The sequence below is a fragment of the Monodon monoceros genome, unplaced genomic scaffold (genome assembly GCF_005190385.1).
Source record: "Monodon monoceros isolate NGI ecotype Baffin Bay Population unplaced genomic scaffold, NGI_Narwhal_1 Super_Scaffold_11, whole genome shotgun sequence".
In the NCBI taxonomy this organism is placed as follows: Eukaryota; Metazoa; Chordata; class Mammalia; order Artiodactyla; family Monodontidae; genus Monodon; species Monodon monoceros.
Window position 1 is genome coordinate 83,494,335 of NW_021703767.1, and position 19,118 is coordinate 83,513,452.

Below are 19,118 nucleotides of genomic sequence, written 5' to 3' on the forward strand. Positions count from 1 at the left end.
GGACAGGTCCCCAGATCAAAGTCATTAGAAGGGCTTGTGCATCCTGCATACAGGGCCCCACTTCCCAAATGATCTCCATTTAAGCCAGTGGTTCTGTCCATTTGCAGGGGAGCAACTCACTGCAGAATATGGCAAATTCTGATGTTGACCCATGAGGGCAACCATGCTGTGATTCCCAGGGTTGGCAGAGGGAGGGGGGTAGTGCTGATGTAGGAGAGGGGTCACCAGGCTACTCGGCCCTACGTGATGACTGGCTCTTCCTCCATGAATATATAAGCTTCCAGGCTGAGGCTGTCAACAGCAAGCTCCTTTGTTGCTGCTTCTTGGCCCCTGCCTTGCACCTCAGTACCTCAGTCTCTGGGTCTGGTTCCCTGATGCTATGATAAAGGGACTTTAACCACTAGCTACAAAAATCAAGCACAAGGCCAGGAATGGGAAGGGTATTGTGGGCACAACCTATGAATAATTATTCTATATTAACCAATTACTGGATGACAGAAAGGGGGGCAAGAGGCTACTCATAATTTCTGTTTATATGTAATCCTTTGCATTTTCTCCATAATGACGTAAGATATCTAGAAAGGAGCCAGTAAGTGCAGGTGATAGAATAAACAAGGATGAGTTACAGCCATCTGGGTCTGGACTGAAAATCTGGCTAATGGCAAAAACATTGAGGATTGCTACTGCCACAGTGGGTACTGCTGATGAACTCAAATGGACTGATGATCGTACTTGGCATTGATTGGCACTGGGTTCTGTATTTTACACTTCAATATTGTCCTTTTGGCAGAACCAATATGGTGGTTAATATTTAAGTACTATATATAGGTCTATAATCTCTTATCTGCAGTTTCAAAATCCCCAAAGTGCTGAAAATGGAAAAGTTTTTCATAATTTATTAGATGGCCAAATCCAACTGGAACCCCACTCATCTCCTCTTCTGAACCGAGAGGAGGCTACTTAGAGTCTTTATTATTTCACTTAGGACAACTATTCATATATTCACTGCTGAGGTGCTAATGTGTTCGATTAAGGAGTGCTGGAGGTACTATGTAGTATTCATGATATGGTAATAGCCAAACAATTCTGAATGCCAGAGCACATCCAGCTGCAAGATTTTAGGGTAAGGGATTATGGAACTTTCTGATAAAGTTAATTTTCATTTTGGTGTTGTTCCTCTACCTTTTTTCATCTGCATATTTTAATATACTTATAAACATAGTTTATGTATAATTTGCTTTGCTTTGCACCCTTTTTTCTAATAACCTTTCCCCCATAGTGCTCCATAGTTTTCATAACTACTATTTATTTGTTTATATAGCTACCATTTTTAACAGAAGCATAATATGAAAATCATTCGTCATGAATATAGGTTGCTTCCAAAATTTTGTTTTTATAAAGTATGTAGTACTAAACACCTTGTATTAAGTACTTTTCACAGCTTGGAAAGTGGAAAGGCTAACATTTTTTTTAGCATTCATTGCATGCCAGGAACTTTGTTGGATTCTTTTTCATTTCATTTAATCTTTACAATGTTGGCAATTAAATAACGACAAGTAGATAGCATTGTCTCCATTTCACCCTCCAGAGAATTCACTTTGCTAGGAAGAACGGTTTCTCTACTGGGATCCAAACTGAAAACAGACCTCTCCACTGGACAGAAATATGGCTGTTAGGACATTTCCTGTGCAAGACCATTAGCTCCCCTTCCCTGCCATGCACTAGTGTGGTCTACATAAGCTGAAAATGAGAAGATGTAAAAATTATTGCCTCTGTGTGCTTGCACACACATGCACAGGCAGGATATAATAGGAACACTCACCCAGTTTGTGTCTGGGGGCTGAGCTGACAGATGCTGGTAGCAAAAACCCAGCATGCCTTAAGGTACTGGCCTGGGTCAAAGGGCTAAGTGAGAAATCAGGAGACAGGTCAGGGTGTGAGGTGAAGAGACAGTATGCTTTCAAAGTATAGGACCTCAAGAACCTATGGGACATCATTGGGGCTGGAACCAATAACTGTTGATATAGTGAAAAGAACACTATCTTAAAGTTCTGTCACTGGAATTTGAGTCCAGACCCTGCCCCTTCTTGGCTGCGCAAATGTTGGAGGAATCGTTTGGCTCCTCTGAGGCTCAGCATCATTATCAACAATACAGTGAGGCTGGGCTTCCTTGTTGGCGCAGTGGTTAAGAATCCACCTGCCAAGGCAGGGGACACGGGTTCAAGCCCTGGTCCGGGATCCCACATGCTGCATTGCAGCTAAGCCCATGCGCCACAACTACTGAGCCCGCACACCTAGAACCCGAGCTCCGTAACAACCGCCACAAAGAGTAGCCCCCACTTACCGCAACTAGAGAGAGCCCGGCGCGCAGCAACGAAGACCCAACAGAGGCAAAAATAAGTAAATAAATAAATTTATTTTAGAAAACCAAACCAAACAAACAAAAAAACAATACAGTGAGGCTAATGATTTGTGTCTACCTTCTGGTGAGTTATTGTGAAATACACATAATAAAACAGATTCACTCATAAATTTATTTGCCTAAACATTTTATGCATGATAATAAGTCATATTTCTTAGTTCCAAGGAATGGAAATCAATTGGCTCTTTTGAGAAGGGGATGTAGGTAGGTAACTCACAGAATCCTCCAGAAGCCTGGAGTACCAAACTCAGAAAACATACAGGAGCAAGGGAGGCCAGGCAGGACCTTGGAGGCCAATGCTGGCACGGCTGTGGCCCCTGGCACTGCTGCCACGGCAGTCTTGGGAAACTGGAGGCTGCTTCTGCTGCCTCTACCAGAACAGGTTTTCCTCTGTTCCTGCCTCTGCACCACCAGCTCCCAGTTCATAGCCTGGTGTTGGTTTAGCTGATTGATCAAGTCTGAGTTACACATGTTAGGGTATTAACTGTGACAAGCTGGAAAGTGAGCATCGGACTTTGCAGCTTCTAGATAGGGAAGTGGCTTCTGCCACAAACTACATCTCATTCGGAGGGAGATTTGCCACACCTCAGGAGGGTTTCAGATGCTGGGCAACCAAAAATTGCCAAGGGTCCATTATATGCAGCGACTATGTGACAGGCCTGCATCAGAGGCAGAATAGGGCTTAAAGTAATATGAGATAAACAAGTATTAGGGAATTCCACTGCTCTTGTCACGTATGCATCAGAGATAAGGATTCTGAGATCCTAGAAGACAAGAGGACAATTACTTGCACTTTCCTTCCTCCTCTCCCTCCAAATTGTGGGTAGCCCCGGGCATACCTGTGAGAGTATATGGCATCATCCATCATATATGGACTAGAATCAGGCTGAAAGTGTGAGCTACCACTGCAGTAGCTGGCAGTCAGCACACCCTGTAAATGTTTGACATGAATAAAAACTTGATCTTCCTCCTGCAGGTTCTGTCACTAAGTGGCATCCTGGTCAGAGCAGGAAGTCCTCAAAGAGTTGGGAGGCCATTGCACAACTTTCGAAAAGGGAAGGATGATAAAGTGTGGTCACCATAGGAAAAATTAGAAGGAGCAATGAGAACATCCAAATGCTTCAGAATGTTGTAGATTCAATAGGTCACTCATGTGACCATCTGGACACAGATGTGCTATGCCTACAAAGTGACTCCTGCAGACATTTCTTAGGATTGGAAGATGCTGGGCAGAGGTTGCTGCCTTAGGGCAGAAGTGCAATCAGGTCCTTTGAATTTTCAATAAAATGTAAGCTCTGTCATCTCCACCCTGGTGTCTAGAGCATATGGATCTTCTTTCAATCAAGAACAGAAAAAAATATTCTTCTCCAGTTTTTTTTTTTACATCTTTATTGGAGTATAATTGCTTTACAATGGTGTGTTAGTTTCTGCTTTATAACAAAGTGAATCAGTTATACATATACATATGTTCCCATATCTCTCTTCTCCAGTTTTGAATAATGTTCCGTGTAGCATTCAACTAAAACACAACAGAGAAATACTTTCATCATTTACATCTTAAGTTCTGAGCTTTATCCCTGCATCAAGTACATGGATATGTAACAGTCTCTTTATGAAAATGCCTTTACAGAACTAAATTCTATTATAGTAAATGCCAAACAGTCCCTGAGAAGAGATGGCCAGATGCAGAACATCTGTGTTTTTGGTAAAACTTCCTTGGACCTCACCATCCATCTCATTGCTCAATGTTCCTGTATTAGTCAGCATTCTCTTGGTTGCAAGGGATAGGAACTCAGAGTCAAACCAGCTTAGGCAGAAGAGGAAGGTATTTGGCCACATAACCAAAGCATAGGAAGGGCCGGAATGTAGCAGAGCCCAGGAGGAAGAGGAACAAAGTCCTTGAATGCAGTCAGGGAGATTTCTTCCCATCCATTTGGCTTCTCTCTCAGGTAGGATTACTCAGGTGCACTTCTGCCTCATGATGGGGAATCTGCCTGTTGGCAGCTCTGAGACTCAATTCTCCCAGCTTTTGTTCTAGGGATAAACTGAGAGGCTAGCTTCAGTTTGAAAGTCCCCAGGAAAGACTGATTGGCTCAGCTCCATTCAATTACCCAGTCCTAGACCAATCACTGTCAGGAACATGGGGCACAATGGCCAGCCCAACTTAGCTCAGGAGTCTACTGTTGGACGAAGAGGTGAGAGTGTGTGTGTGTGTGTGTGTGTGTGTGTGTGTGTGTGTGAGACACAGAGAGAAAGAGAGATGTCTATAAAAAGGTGAGAGCTCCTACTTGAACCACATAGTTTGAGTGGGACCTGGGTGGGGAGAAGAGCATTTTCCAGAAAGAGGAGGAGGGGTACTGGACAAAAGGAAAAATAAATTTCCATTAAAGACAGATAACAGATCCTGGCTTACTTTTTAATTAGCCAACTTGTTATACTTCTGTATTTGCTTTGGCTGTCAGGAAGCTCAGTGCATCAGCTTTCCTTAGCCTAGGTTTCCGTGATATATTCTCCTCCTACTTTACTTCCTTAGCTCTTATCTTCTTTCTGTTGTTACTGTTTTATTTTATAATACCTCTGCTGCTTTAGTATAAGCCGTCTCAAGTTCTTTTGGAGAAGCCATTTCTGTATAAAGATAAATCCCCATTGCTATGAAAGAATATCATTTAGCCAACCTGTATGTCCTCTGCCAGCTGTAAGGATTCTTTTATTCTTTTAGTACATGTAACTTTTATGGAAAGCTTCAAGGCCACAGTAATTGCAGGAGCGCTGACACTGTTAATGACTTTAAAACACAGTCAGGGACTTCCCTGGCGGTCCAGTGGTTAAGACGCCTTGCTTCCACTGCAGGGGTACGGGTTCCATCCTTGTTGGGGAGCTAAGATCCCGCATGCCATGCGGCCAAAAAAAAAACAAAAACCAACAAAAACCACACAATCAAACCAAAAGTTGCATCATAGCTTTTTCTGAGGAGACACTCAGGGATCTATAAAAATTAATGATCAGCAGCTTTGCATATAATGACCCAGGTCTTGGGTCAAGTAAGAGCTGACTGGCATTCAAGAGATCACATCATGAAGAGCGAGCTCAGGCTTGCAGGGGGCTGGTGTTGGGGGAATTAGGGGAGGAGCAGATGCCTGGTGAATAATTCCAGGAAGGTGAGGTTGGTGGACACAGCACACAAAAGAAACAGGACAAAGAGAATGGAGATCAGGAAATTAAGGAAAGTTCTCAAATGACTGGCAGTATCCTTAAAGCTCAGGATGGCAGGTTGGCTTGGCAGACGATGTCTATTTTACAGATGACCCCGAAGAAGGAGCGGGGGAGAATTCTTAGTAATTGCTGTGAAAAGCTGCACTCCTCCCACACTTCTTCGTGTACCACTAGTGATCTGTAGGCCTTTAATTGAGGAACACCGGATCATATAACCTCTCTTAAGGTGCAAATATCTGGGGGTTGGGGGCACAAAATATTAAGCTTTCAGTACTATGGTGTTGAGTGGGTTTAGTGAAATTCCACCCACTTACCCATTCATGTATTCATTCAACTGGCACAAATTTATCAAGGCCAGGCACTGAGTGTACAAAGATGAATGAGTTATGGTTCTTGTTTGACTTCGAAATCACAATAAGTTGGAAGAGAGAGACAGGTAAATCAGTGTTTCAGTACTGGGTAATAAGGGATATGATAGAGCTCTGCTTATGGAAGGGGCATGAAATTGTTACCGACCCTTTAGAGTCATGCCCCAACAAGGGTCCTCCTGCCTGGTGTCGCTCGTGCCCATAGAACGAGACCGAGTTTGGTTCTGAAGCAAAGGAAAGGTTTATTCTTTGATCAGAGAATGGAGAAGTGCCAGCTGTCACTCTAGAGCACACACTCTCCCGAGAGGCCGTGGGTGGGGCTGCTTTTATAAGGCTCTCCTCGGAGGGGAGGGTACCGAGTTCTCACTGGGCTGGCGCAGGTGCGCTGCCCACACTCCGAACTGCAGTGCAGGGCACAGCATCTCTGCACACGGCCCACCACCCTCTTGAATTGCGGTGTTGAGCGCAGCGCTTCTGCTCACAGTCTGGGAGCTGAGGTGTCCAGCCCGGTGCTTCTGCCCAGGGAACTCTAATTCGACGAGTTAGGTGCAAGGCCTCTGCACACGACCCCCTACAGGCAAACTAAGCACAAAAGAAGACGTTAGACCTTATCTTATCAGCTAGATTCCATCTTATTTTTCCCTGGGGACCCCAGTGGGCTTTGCCAGTGACAAAGTCAGACTGGAGAAAAAGCAGCCAGTGAAGGCTTCCTGGAGGAGGTGATATCTGAGCAGAGTTTTAAATGATGAGTAGGCATTGGGCCAAGGGGACCAAGAAAAGGGGAGAAAGGGAGCAGTGTTCCAGACCAAAAAAAGCCACATCTGGGAAAGTATCATGCAGCGTAAGGACAGGGACCACAGGTAGAAGATTAAAGTTGGAGTAAAGAATATGTGTGGACCAAGAAGGCCAAGAGAGATGGGCAGGGTAGGATAGCATGAAAAATTTGTTGGATTAGGATGGAGAGTGTGAAATGTACCTTATAGGAAGTGGGAAGACGGGGAAGAGTTTTTAATGAGGAGAGTGATCCAACCTCTCTGTTAACCCTTTGGGCGGTGATGTGGAGGCCCTGATAATCTAGGGAGACCCTCAGGTGGTTGCAGAAATTACAGGTAGAGGAAATGAGGTCAGAATTAAGGCTGAGGCAGTGGGGATGGGGAGACAGTCTCAAGTGACATTCTGAGTCCTCTCTAAGGGCCCTCAAGGCAGCCAGACAACAGAGAGCCGGACAGAAAAGAGGGGGGCAGCACTGGCTGGTGAGAAGGGGAGGAAGAAAGCAGGGCTGGGGGACTGGAAGACAAACTAAACTGGAAGACAAACCATACTTCTCTGAGCTTCAAGACTGGAAAGAGAGAGAGAAGGTAGTGTAATTTTATCAGTCCTCCACCCACCCGTGCCACCCCACTGTAGAGCCAAACCCGGAAACAGAACAAGTAATTTCTTTCTTTCTTTTTTAAAGATTTGTTTATTATTTATTTGCTTTATTTTTTTGGCTGCAGCGGGTCTTAGTTGCGGCACGCGGGATCTTCGTTGAGGCATGCTGATCTTTCGTTGCGGCGCATGGGCTCTTTGTTGTGGTGCATGGGCTTCTCTCTAGTTGCAGTGTGCGGGTTTTCTCTCTCTAGTTGTGGTGCGCGGGCTCCAGAGCATGTGGGCTCTGTAGTTTGCGGCACTTGGGCTCTAGTTGAGGCACGTGAGTTCAGTAGTTGTGGTGTGCGGGCTTCTCTCTAGTTGTGGCATGCGGGTTTCTTCTCTCTCTAGTTGTGGCGTGGGCTCCAGAGCACGTGGGCTCTCTAGTTGAGGAGCATGGGCTCAGCAGTTGTGGCACACAGGCTTAGTTGCCCCGAGGCATGTGGGACCTTAGTTCCCCAACCAGGGATCAAACCCACGTCCCCTGCATTATAAGGCAGATTCTTTACCACTGGACCACCAGGGAAGTCCCAGAACAAGTAATTTCAAAGTAACTCAAGCTCTGAACTTTTGTGTGTGTGTTTTTAACACTTTGAGGGAGAACACACCACAGCTATTAAAATCTGTTCCGCTCTCTTATCCACATCTCTGATCGCTGCTGGCTTTTAGGATATCTTTGTATGAATTTTAAAAAGTTCTGTCTGGGTGGACCAGTTAGAAATATGTGCTTCTTTCCCTGGGGACTGTTGCTGTCCACATCAGGGCTCAGGACTTGGTGAGTGCAGATTGGATGTCAGCCCCAACTCTGGCCCCGTCTGGGCAGCTCTGAGGGTAGCCCAGCCTGAGGTAACTCCTCCTTTGCCTCTTGCTTCAAAACTCCTCTCCATCCCCAGCTAGAAGATCTCCTTTCGCCCTCCCACTTTCCTCTGGATTCTGTATCATAAAAGCCCAAAGAACAGGCCTGGCAGTCCGGATTCCTCTGTGGCAGCTGGTGGTGGGAGAAGTCTGGAACACATTTATGACCATCTTTGCCCTGTCACAGTAGGGATAACTTTTAGGACTGGGGAAGCCTCAACATTTGAATAACTTGGAGTGAGGATTGGGACCAGTTCGCATGTTTTTAAGTGGTCAGAGCCAGGGAATGCTCAGAAAAATCTCTAAGCAGAGGCTGATCCTTGATTTCTGGATCATGACATGGAGGCCATAAGGAAACCAACGTGGGGTACTTGGTGGGGGGGTGTTGAGATGGAAAATGTTTGGAAAAAGAGAGTGACAAGGAGCCTCCAGGGCAACGGCCTAGTCAGGATGTGACAGTGGATAGTAGGCACAAATGTTGACTCCCAGACTAAGGGAAGTGAGAATCAGAGCAGACCTCATTGAAGGGGGTTGTGAGGGAAGCGGTGTTTCGTTAGCAGAAGCCAGGTTTCACCTTTGGGCAAGGAAGTGGAAGATGTGCAAAAGCAAATTAAAGTGAAGAACAACCACCATGTTTTGTAATGTAAAATCTCAGGTAGGAAGGCTTAGGATAAACACCATGGGCTTGGGGTTCTGATTTAGAAAATCACTGGAAAATATAGTTCTTCACACACATACTTTGCTCCAGTCACTTGGTCTTGGAGGTCCTTGTTATTTATTCTCATGGCAGTTAGAGGAGAAATGTGGGTTTGGAGACAAGGGGAGTCCACTTGGCCTACAGGAGCAAGTGTAGGACTGAGCTGCACGTGTAGCTTCCTTTTCATCCATCCATCCATCCAACAAATATTGAGTGCCTACTATGGGCCAGTAAATAAGAAGTGAGAGAGAAATAAAATCCAACCCTTGCCATTAAGATCCTCATGAATCTAATAGAGGGAAAAGACACATTAAAAATAGGCCCTATAGAGTGTACATAGAGAGTCCTGTCTGCAGCCCAAAGGTGTTGATGTAAACAGAGGCACATGTTGGAAACTGCTAGTTATTGATACATCATGGGATGGGGAAGTGGGTGCACAGATCAGACTGTGAAGAGCCTTGTATAGCAATGTTGAGAGTACTTTAATGTTTCTTTTTCTGGGCACTTTTTATTTAGTCTTCTTTAGCATTTGGTCCCAGTTTTTATTCAGGATTTCTCTTGTCCAGTTGTGTCGGTCAGGACTGTGCATTGCAAATGGCAGATATTCAGTTCCAATTGGTTCAAGCATATAAAAAAAGAATTTATTTGCTCACATGATTTAAAAGTCCAGTGGTATTGGTTTCAGGGTTAGTTGGACCATTGTGCTCATATAATGTCATCAGGGCTCAGTTTCACAGTCTGTCTCTTGTCTCTCCTTTGTGTTGGTCCGTCTCTCTCAGGGGGGTCTTCACACATGGAAGCAAGAAGGTCTCCAGCAGCTCTGAACTTTTATTTCTCTCAACTCAGCAACTGCAGTGGGAAGAGAGCTTCTCTTTCCCAATAATTCCAGAGAAAGTTCTGGAATTGGTTTCAATTGGACTGGCTTCTTCCTGGGCCCATCTGTGACCCAATCACTGTGGCTTGGGAAACATCCTACCAGACTGGTATTGCAGGAGGGGTCGTTCCCCAAAGGAAAATCTGGTTCCTCCTCCTAAAGTGATTAGGAATGATGTTGGGCAGCCAAAGCAAGAACTTCCCGTTATGTCTTTGTAGCTGAATCATTGCTGAATTCTGGCCACAAGCATTTGCTGTGACTGATGTTGAGCCTGTCTGACCTTGCAGGTCAGTGGAAGCCCTTCTTTCTGTCACAAATTTGGATGGGCTGAGGCCGTCCATGGCATGCAGAGGCCTCAGCAATGGTCCAGTAGGGCTGAGAGGGACTCTGATTCTATAGAAACATGGCTGGTGTTCTGGTTCCCTAGGGGTACATGTTCAGCATCCTTGAGGAATGGTGAACTTGGGCAAGGAGCTTAGTAGAGGCAGTTCTTTTGAGGTCTGATGATGTTTAGAGTCAGGCGGGGGCAGCTCTGGGGTTCCAGCTCGTCTGTCAGCTTGGAACAAATACTGAGCCAGCAGCTGTGAATTCAGGGAGCTGACTCCAGGCCCCAGAGAGAGACAACAAAGTGCTGTTACTCATGTCTCTGGAGTGGAAAGAGAGATGCCCATGAACCTCCCAATCCCCTGAAGGCATCCCTCCAGGTGTGTGAGATTTACATGTGCACAGCAAATTAAGAACAGGGAATTGTGCACTGTTTGTGACTAATGGTTTTGCCACCACATCCTGTTTCAGAACTACTAGATCTGATGAAATGTGTTACTTGAATATAAGCTGCAGGGGCTCTGTATAAACAGCTAAGTTAGAGAAAGACTTAAGAGGCCAGGACAAGACCTGCTTCCATCTAAAACCCCACCAGGTTGGGAAGGGGAAGAGGAGTACTACCCCCATCCCCACTTCCAATTTGGGGGCCAGCCCTAGGCCTCATGGAATTCTAGGAGGGCTGGATCTCAGAAGATGAGCATCTACAGGGAGGGAAGACTTTGAAGGACATTATCTGTCCCAGAACCACAGCCAGTTTCCTCGACCTGGACCTTTGTCCAATCTCCTCATTCTCAGGGTGAGCCAAGGGGAGCTGGGTTGGAAAGTGAGGTGACCTCCCTCTAGGGCATTGGTTCTTAAACTTTGGTTTGCAAAACAATTATGGGCGGGGGCCGGGTGAGCCAGATAACGTTCATATTCCCACTGCCAGAGATTTTGATTCAGTAGGTCTAGGGTGGGTGAGGTTCAGAATTCTGCATTCTTAGCAAACACCCCAGGAATTCTTATGCAAGCTACCCATGGAATATACTTTGAGACCCACTGTCCTTGAGGCTGGAGTGTCTGCACGCCAAGGATGTGGGCAGGACTCATGTGCTGGGACAGGGTCTACATGGTAGGGCTTAGGGAACAGCTTGAGGTCAGAAACTTGGCTGAGCCAAATGCCTACATGCATCCTTTGTTTAGGAAATGGCAGGTGGAAGGTTTGGTGCCTTCAGCTTAGAGGTACTGGGGGACTATAGTGATGTCATCCCTTGCTAGGTCACCCTTGCATCTGCTGACTCCCTGCTTCCTTTGGAGTGGAAACCCCTTTGATTGGCCATGTTGGGTTTATATCCAATAATCCTTTCTTAACAGTATAATGTTCATTAAGCAGCACATAATTACTAATTTAAAAATATTTTTAGCCAATGTATTCATATAGACATATAACCTTAAGTAGAATTTAACTCAGTTTGCGACCAGTGTTAGAGCTATTTCCAACCCTGAATACCTCACTGATGCAGAAGAGTTAGCTCCTGATATGAACAGGATGGCGAAGGGATTAGAAGATGAACAGAGCAGGGGTCAGCATGGGTGGAGCTGGTCTAAGAATGAGAGAGTGGGGGTGGTGGAGGTGAATATTTGTTTATAGGACTGTGATTGGGGTTAGAGGTTCAGGAAGCAGGAAGTTCAGTGGCAGGTGTGGAGGCCTCGGGAGGGGGTGGGCCATAGCGAAGCTGGGCTGTTGAAAAATCCTGAGTGGACGACATTTAGGAACTGTTGGAGCATCAAGAACTCATTGAATTTGTGAGTGGAAAGTTCTCGTGTGGGTGTGTCCTCTTTAAGCTCCAGGCCCTAGACTCGGTTCTCTATGGGCAGCCTCTTCAGCCTTATCCTTCAGAGAGTGTTTGATAATTCTTGGAGGTGCAGATTCCTGTCAAAAGCAAACATACGAGGGCTAGAAGCACAAGCTCATTCATTCATTTATTCTCTCTCCAGATATTTACTGAGTCTCTACTAGGTTCCAGGCACTATTCTAGCCTCAGGGATATAGCATTGAACATGGCACAACCCCTGCCCTCACTCAGCTCACATTCTAGCAGGGAGACAATTATTAAACTTGCTAACAATAGATGTGTAATATAATTTCAGGTTGTTACAGGGTTATGAAGAAAAACAAAAGAGATGATGTTAGAGAGTGACTGTCTTAGACTGAGCGTCAGGGATGGTCACCCTGAGGAGGGGACGTCTGAGTAGAGACCTGAATGAAGTCGGGAGTGAGGTTGGCAGAGCTTGGTGGGGAGCGAAGCCCAGGCAGAGTGATGGGGCCATGTCCTGACTTCATTCCAGGAGACTATTGGGCCCATGGCTGTCTTCATGGCTGTTGTGGGAGATGAGCTCTATTTCGGGATTGGCACTGACTCACTGCTGAAGTATTGGGCAACTGACTCCCTACTCTGAGATTATTTCTAACTGTAAAAAGAGGATCTTCATAGCCACCTCTGTTTTACAAGAATCTCATGAGACTTGGTCAGTGTCTGTCTAGAAAATATTGTTATTACACAAAAATTTTATTTACCTCCTGTAAAAGCTAAGGGGGAAATGGTTAGTAACTAACCCAGCTGTGCTCTTGGGGAGCAAAATGTGGTCTGGTTCACTCAGTGCTGACACTTAGTTTGACCCCCTAAAAATGGCTTTGAATTACTGCTGATTTTCTTGATTTTAGTGCACTGGTGAGCTCCAGATTAAGAGCCCAAAGTCCTAGGTTCTTGTCCCCATTCTATTGCCGACAACCTGTAGGGTCCTAGGCAATTCACTTAACTTTTACCTCAGTCTATCACCTATAAAATGGGTATAATAATCAAAAGAGATGATGCTGTTTGCCCTACAAAGGCTATACACATAAATGTGAGTGATTACTGTTATTAAAGTGGAAACCTAGGGATGGCCCATTTTGCCCAGGGGGTCCCAACTTTGCTGAAGTGTATCCATGGATCTCCTGGAGAGCAGCAGGAGGCCTAGGAGTTTGGTCTATGAGAAATATGTAGTTTTCTCCTTAGTTTCATGTTATCTGTGTTCAGCATGGTGTCTGGGGCCCAGGAGAGTTTATTTAGGTGGCAGAAAATCAGTGAAAAAGTCTCAGAGGAAAGCAGAGAAATGCTGGGACTTTGGGACCCAAACCAGGCCAAAAAAGCCCCAGAGGAAGGACGGTCTTTGGAGCACTTCCTTTCCTCTCTCTCCCATGAACATTTACTGAGCTCCTACTGTGTGCCCACACCACGCTAATGTCTCTAAGTCAGTTTGTGAGCGGCCCTAGCCCTAACTCTATGCTGAATGGGCGGTGCACAGCCGTGCAGGGACCTGACTGGACCAAGCCCAATGCTGGCAGGTCCCGGCTTGTGAGTCAGAGTGCGGTCGGCTGCCTGCTCCGAGTATCTCCCACAGCCTGCCGAGATTCTTCTGACCTGGTCTGAGACGCCTTCCCTTAGTGAGTGCTGGTTATTGTTCCAGCCACTTGGTGAGTGGTAATTATCTTATTCTTCCCAGCAGCTCACTGGGGTCAGGACCATTGTTATATCATTCCACAGAAGAGGAAACTGAGGTTTGCTCCCTTGTACAAAGTCACATGGTGAGTTAGCGTCAGAGCCTAGACAGCCCAGCCCCTCCACCTTCCAAAAGCCAGCACTGCAGCTCTTCTTCCCACCCTCCTCTAGGCTCCTGGAATCACGCTGCTTGTGCACATGTACACCCACACACATCAAAACCCGGAAGGTGGGCTTCCCTGGTGGCGCAGTGGTTGGGAGTCCGCCTGCCGTTGCAGGGGACGCGGGTTCGTGCCCCAGTCTGGGAGGATCCCGCATGCCGCGGAGCGGCTGGGCCCGTGAGCCGTGGCCGCTGAGCCTGCGCGTCTGGAGCCTGTGCTCCGCAGTGGGAGAGGCCACAACAGTGAGAGGCCCGCGTATCGCCAAAAAAAAAAAAAAACCCAGAAGGGTGTGAGAATTTACCTACTTCTGGGGTGGCCTGTAACTAAGACTGTCACAAGGTGCTGGAGTATCACAGCCCAGCTTCTTTGCCTCTTTTGGGGACAATTCTGGAATGTGTTCTCCAGAGGTCCCTTGCAGGACTAGGCCAAAGTGACTTTCTGTATGACTTCTGTTTTGCTTGGCCTCCTCCCCTCCCTCATCTTGCTCCCCCATTCCCCTATAACACATCACTAGCTATTGAGGGTTGGCTTCAGGGGATTCCAGACACCCAGTTAAGTATTGGCTGAGCTGGGCTAGGATGTTATTCAGTGACTGATTCCAAGAGAATTCAGAAGCTGTGTCTAGCAGTGACAGCCTGATCAAGAGTCCAAATGATCCCAGAGATCCCAATAATCATGTCACATGGGACCCCCAAAATACATGGGCTTCAGAAGAGCCCCTTGAAGTGCAAGGCATTGAATGAGACAATTTATATACCTATCTCATTTAATATCAAAACATCTCTACAGTAGACTTTTTCAGTTTTCATTAGAATGTTTGAGATCATGCAGATTCAACAAAATTCACCTTTTACTGATTTTAAAATCACATTTTAGATGAAGGGGTACTTCTAAATTTCACTTTGGTAGGATTCCACTGATATGTTGCCTCAGTTACATGAAGCTTCATTTTAACCCATCATCACTGCCCACCCTCTCCTGCTAAATGTCCTGTTACTCATATATTCATGTACGCGACATTCATGTGGGTAACATTCACTTTACCCCCTGAGATGATTGCAGACCTGGGTGACCCAACAGCAGAGTTCAGGACTGATGCTCTGGAGCTGCGCTGCCTACTACAGTGGTCACTAGCCACATGTGGCTATTGAGCGTATGAATTATGGCTGGTCTGGATCGAGATGTGCTTTAAGTGTAAGGTATACCTGAGGGATTTTGAAGACTTAGTATGAAAAAAAGAATGTAAATTATCTCATTAATAACCAAAAATATTTACTACCTGTTGACATGATAATATTTCTGTATGTATTAGGTTAAATAAAAGATTAAAATTAATTTTATCTCTTATTTTTTATGTAAAAATTATGGTTACTAGAAAATCTTAAATTACACATACAGCTTGCATCATATTTCTATTGGGCAGCTCTGCTCTAGAGACTCAAAGGGAGGTTTAGGGAGTGAGGTTGTCTGACTCCTCCCAGGAAGACAGGCTGAGCTGAGAAGAAATTGTGTGGTTGCTGTAATGGCAGGGTTTGCTGTGGAATCAGGAGGCAGCCAGGTGAGTGCTTCATGACCTCACTTTACATGTGTGGTTCCACAGATGGCTCTGTGCCCCTCTAGCCAAGAGACTTTATGGCTGAAAAAACTGGCTTGTAAATCAGTCGTCTGCCCAAATGACACCACTGCTCCTCTGGTTCCAGGCTGGCATTTGTTAACTTTGCAGAATTCACATTTGCTCTCTGTGTCATGCTATCATATTCTTGTTGGGGAGGGGGCAGAGGCCAGCTGAGAGAGGAGAGAAGAGGAGGGAGAAGGGTAGGAAGATTATTATTGATTAAAAAAAAGACAGGGGTCTTCCCTGGTGGCGCAGTGGTTGAGAGTCCGCCTGCCAATGCAGGTGACACGGGTTCGTGCCCCGGTCCGGGAAGATCCCACATGCCGCGGAGCGGCTGGGCCCGTGAGCCATGGCCGCTGAGCCTGCACGTCTGGAGCCTGTGCTCCGCAACAGGAGAGGCCACAACAGTGAGAGGCCCGCGTACCGCAAAAAAAAAAAAAAAAAAAAAAAAGACAGGAAGAAGGACAGAGGGAGACCCAGGGGAGAAGATCTCATGGGCTAAAACAACAGGTTCAAACATCAGCTTGTCGGGGCTTCCCTGGTGGCACAGTGGTTAAGAATCCGCCTGCCAATGCAGGAGACACAGGTTCGAGCCCTGGTCCGGGAAGATCCCACATGCTGCAGAGCAACGAAGCCCATGCGCCACAACTACTGAGCCTGCGCTCTAGAGCCCACAAGCCACAGCTACTGAAGCCCGCACGGCTAGAGCCCGTGCTCCGCAACAAGAGAAGCCACCGCAATGAGAAGCCTGCGCACCGCAAGGAAGAGTAGCCCCCGCTCGCCGCAACAAGAGAAAGCCTGTGCACAGCAACAAAAACACAGCCAAAAATAATAAATTAAACAAAAAAAAATCAGCTTGTCAAGTGATTTCTTCCTCTCTTTCTCTCTCTCTTTTCTCAGTGATTTCTTCCTCTCTTTCTGTCTCTCTTTTCTCAATGTCTTTCTTCCTGACTTTTTGATGTTTGTTCCTGGAAAACCATAGCAGTTACCATTGTTTTGTAGATGAGGAAATAGGGGAAAGAAACTGAGGAATGATTTCCAGAGATAAATAGGCGGCGAGGCAAAGGGAGTAGGAACAGGATTTAGGGGTGTAATCCCTTTTGTGTTGGGGTGGAAGTCCCAGCTCTAGAAAGTACACTCTGTCACCAGCACTCCACCCTGGTGGATACTGCCTCAGTTAGCACAGTTTCTGGGAAAAGGCTTTGGCACTGTCACAAGCCTCCGGAAGAATTCCACACTTTAGGCCAATATAAAAGAGCTCTAGATCCTACCAGGTGTGCCAGTAGGGCTCCTAGTGTCCCTTCAGACCTGGGACTGCCTTGGGGATGACACTTGAGCCCAGCAGAGCAGGACACGTTAGTTCAGTAAGCACTCATGGAACGTCTGGTGGGTCCCGGGTGCTGAGGGATGGAGAGCAATCGCCCCACGTCCCGACCTTGGGAACCTCACTGTCCCATGGGGGCAGACAGGTCTGAAGGGGGTCTGTTTAGATTTGGAACCAACGGTCACGGTTGGACTCACATTCACATATCTCTCTCCCAGGGCCATGTTCTGCAATGATTTAAAGGAAAAGTATGAGGAGAGGATCATCATCAAAGGGGTCGACGCGGAGACCATGCACACTCTTCTGAACTACACGTACACCAGCAAGGCGCTGATCACCAAGCAGAACGTCCAGCGGGTCCTGGAAGCTGCTAACCTTTTCCAGGTGTGTGAACAAACAGGCCCAGTGCTCTCCTCTGGAGAGAAAAAAGCAGCAGTTCTCTGGAGACCTGCCTGGCCTGGCTCCCAGGCCTGTACCTGGGACACACGTACACACTTAGCTGGGCTTGTGCTTACTTGAAATTTCCCGGGGAGTGGAGAGCTGAGTCACTGACCCTTTAATGCAATGAAGCCAGGGGAGCTTGGTGCCTAGAACCTACACTTGGTTCCTGACTCCAGGAACAATGACTACCATTTATAGAAGCCTAATTGGAGTGGGGACTGCAGTCACCAATTCATATATGTACCTTCTACTCCTTAGCACAACCCAGGGAGATAGTCACTTTCCCCTACTTTGTGGGTGGGGAAAGCAAGGCACATAGAGAATAAGACACAAGGCTGTGATTTGAACCCTGGGCTTTCTGAGCCCAGGGGCCACATGTATGCCACTATACCATGCAGCCTCTCAGGGAGCAGTGTCTAGATTCCAGGGGAAGCAGGAACTTCGCTGCTCAGCAATTTGTGGTGGGTGTGAAAGAAGAGCACTTTTCATGAGGGGTGTCATGGAAGATGAATAGAGAACCCTCAGAATTAAGTTTTATTGTTTGCACTTAACTGTGTTTCAGTCTGATTATAATAATTATAGTTAGCTTCATAAAATAATTAGACCCACAGATTACATCAATTGCATCCACAATTATCACAGGAGATCCAGCTTGAGTTACCATCTTTGCCTAGGTCTAAGATTGTACCTTGAGCTCAGTTCCATTGGGTTATGACAGAGATTAACCCACTGAGGATGTCGAGATTTATGATAAACAGAGTGCAGGGACAGACCAGGTCATTCCCAGGGACGGAAGACAAGCATCAGATCTTGTCCATGGTTTGGGAGTTTGGGAGTTGGCATCCTCTTGGATCATCAGTAGGTCAGCAGTTGAAAAGAACAGAAAACAGAGTCTGGGAAGGTGGGGAAAGAGGGGTCTAGGGTCAAGATCATGGGCAATTGGATTATCGTTGGGAGGCTGGAGTCTAGGCAGGATTTAGGAAGCCCAGCAAGGAAGGGGAAGTGTAAAGAGGGAGAAAAATCAACCATGGAAGAGCACTGATGATTCTGAGTAATGGGTTTCTGCAGTGTTAGCCAATTTTGTCTCAGTTTCCTCAGGGCATTTTAAAGATACAGAACAAGTTACTTCCCAAAGGACTGGTCACGCCTTACCTGGCAATGTGGCCAAGTCAGTTACCACCTGTTCACCCAGCCCCTTGTCCTTTCTCTCTCCTTATCTGCTTAAACCCTCAGCCTTATTCACTGGCAGGGAAACTTCCTTTGTTATGTAGAGGGAGGAGCTCAGCAACCTCATGCTCAGCATCCCCAACTCATCCCCTCTACCCACTATTCCACCAGTCTAACTTCAGGGAAATCCTTCTTATGTTATGGAAGGGACTCTATCTAGTTCAGCTTTTATGCTTTTTGGGAAATTTCTCTTACAAGGCAAGTATCCCTTCACTGCTTCCCCCCAAAGGACCAATAAGCTTGAGCAGAATCACCCCATTCACCATAATTCAATCAAACCACAGTTGTCATTGTTACCTTCATGCTAATATCCTTTCCTGGGGTCCAGAAAGTGTTGTTGACTTGTCTAAAGATGGACAGGTAACACTGACAATAATAATAGTAATAGCATTTGTTGCTTCAAGTACAGTGTCTGACACCAGAGTAGATGCTTAATGAATACAAATTGTATTGAGCACTTACTGTGTGCCTTGAGTGACAGTGTTGGATCTAGTAACAAGGTCTCCTGTTTTTCCCACTAACTGAAAGTAGGTCTTATATGATAGGCTGAGGAGATAATGTTGTTTTTAAAATGCAGGTTTTAATATTTATAAATTGTAATAACATTACAAACTCATTTCAGAAAATTGGAAATCCATACAAGCAAAAAGAACGTAAAAATTACCTACA

The 19,118-nt window shown here is 46.2% G+C and overlaps 1 protein-coding gene across 5 annotated transcripts in view; it reads left to right on the forward strand.

The window, feature by feature from the left end:
* KLHL6 (kelch like family member 6) overlaps window positions 1–19,118 on the forward strand; it is a 67,067-nt gene that overhangs the window by 4,267 nt on the left and 43,682 nt on the right. For 4 of the 5 annotated variants that reach the window (XR_003792318.1, XR_003792317.1, XM_029214226.1 and 1 more), the window contains exon 2: window positions 17,000–17,165. Coding sequence is in view for 3 of the 5 variants with exons in the window: in XM_029214226.1 (XP_029070059.1) it covers window positions 17,000–17,165 (166 nt within the window). In the remaining 2 variants the exon portion in view is untranslated. Of the gene's footprint in view, window positions 1–6,525; window positions 7,362–16,999; window positions 17,166–19,118 lie in introns of those variants that run through there. The other variant, XM_029214228.1, reaches the window with a different exon arrangement.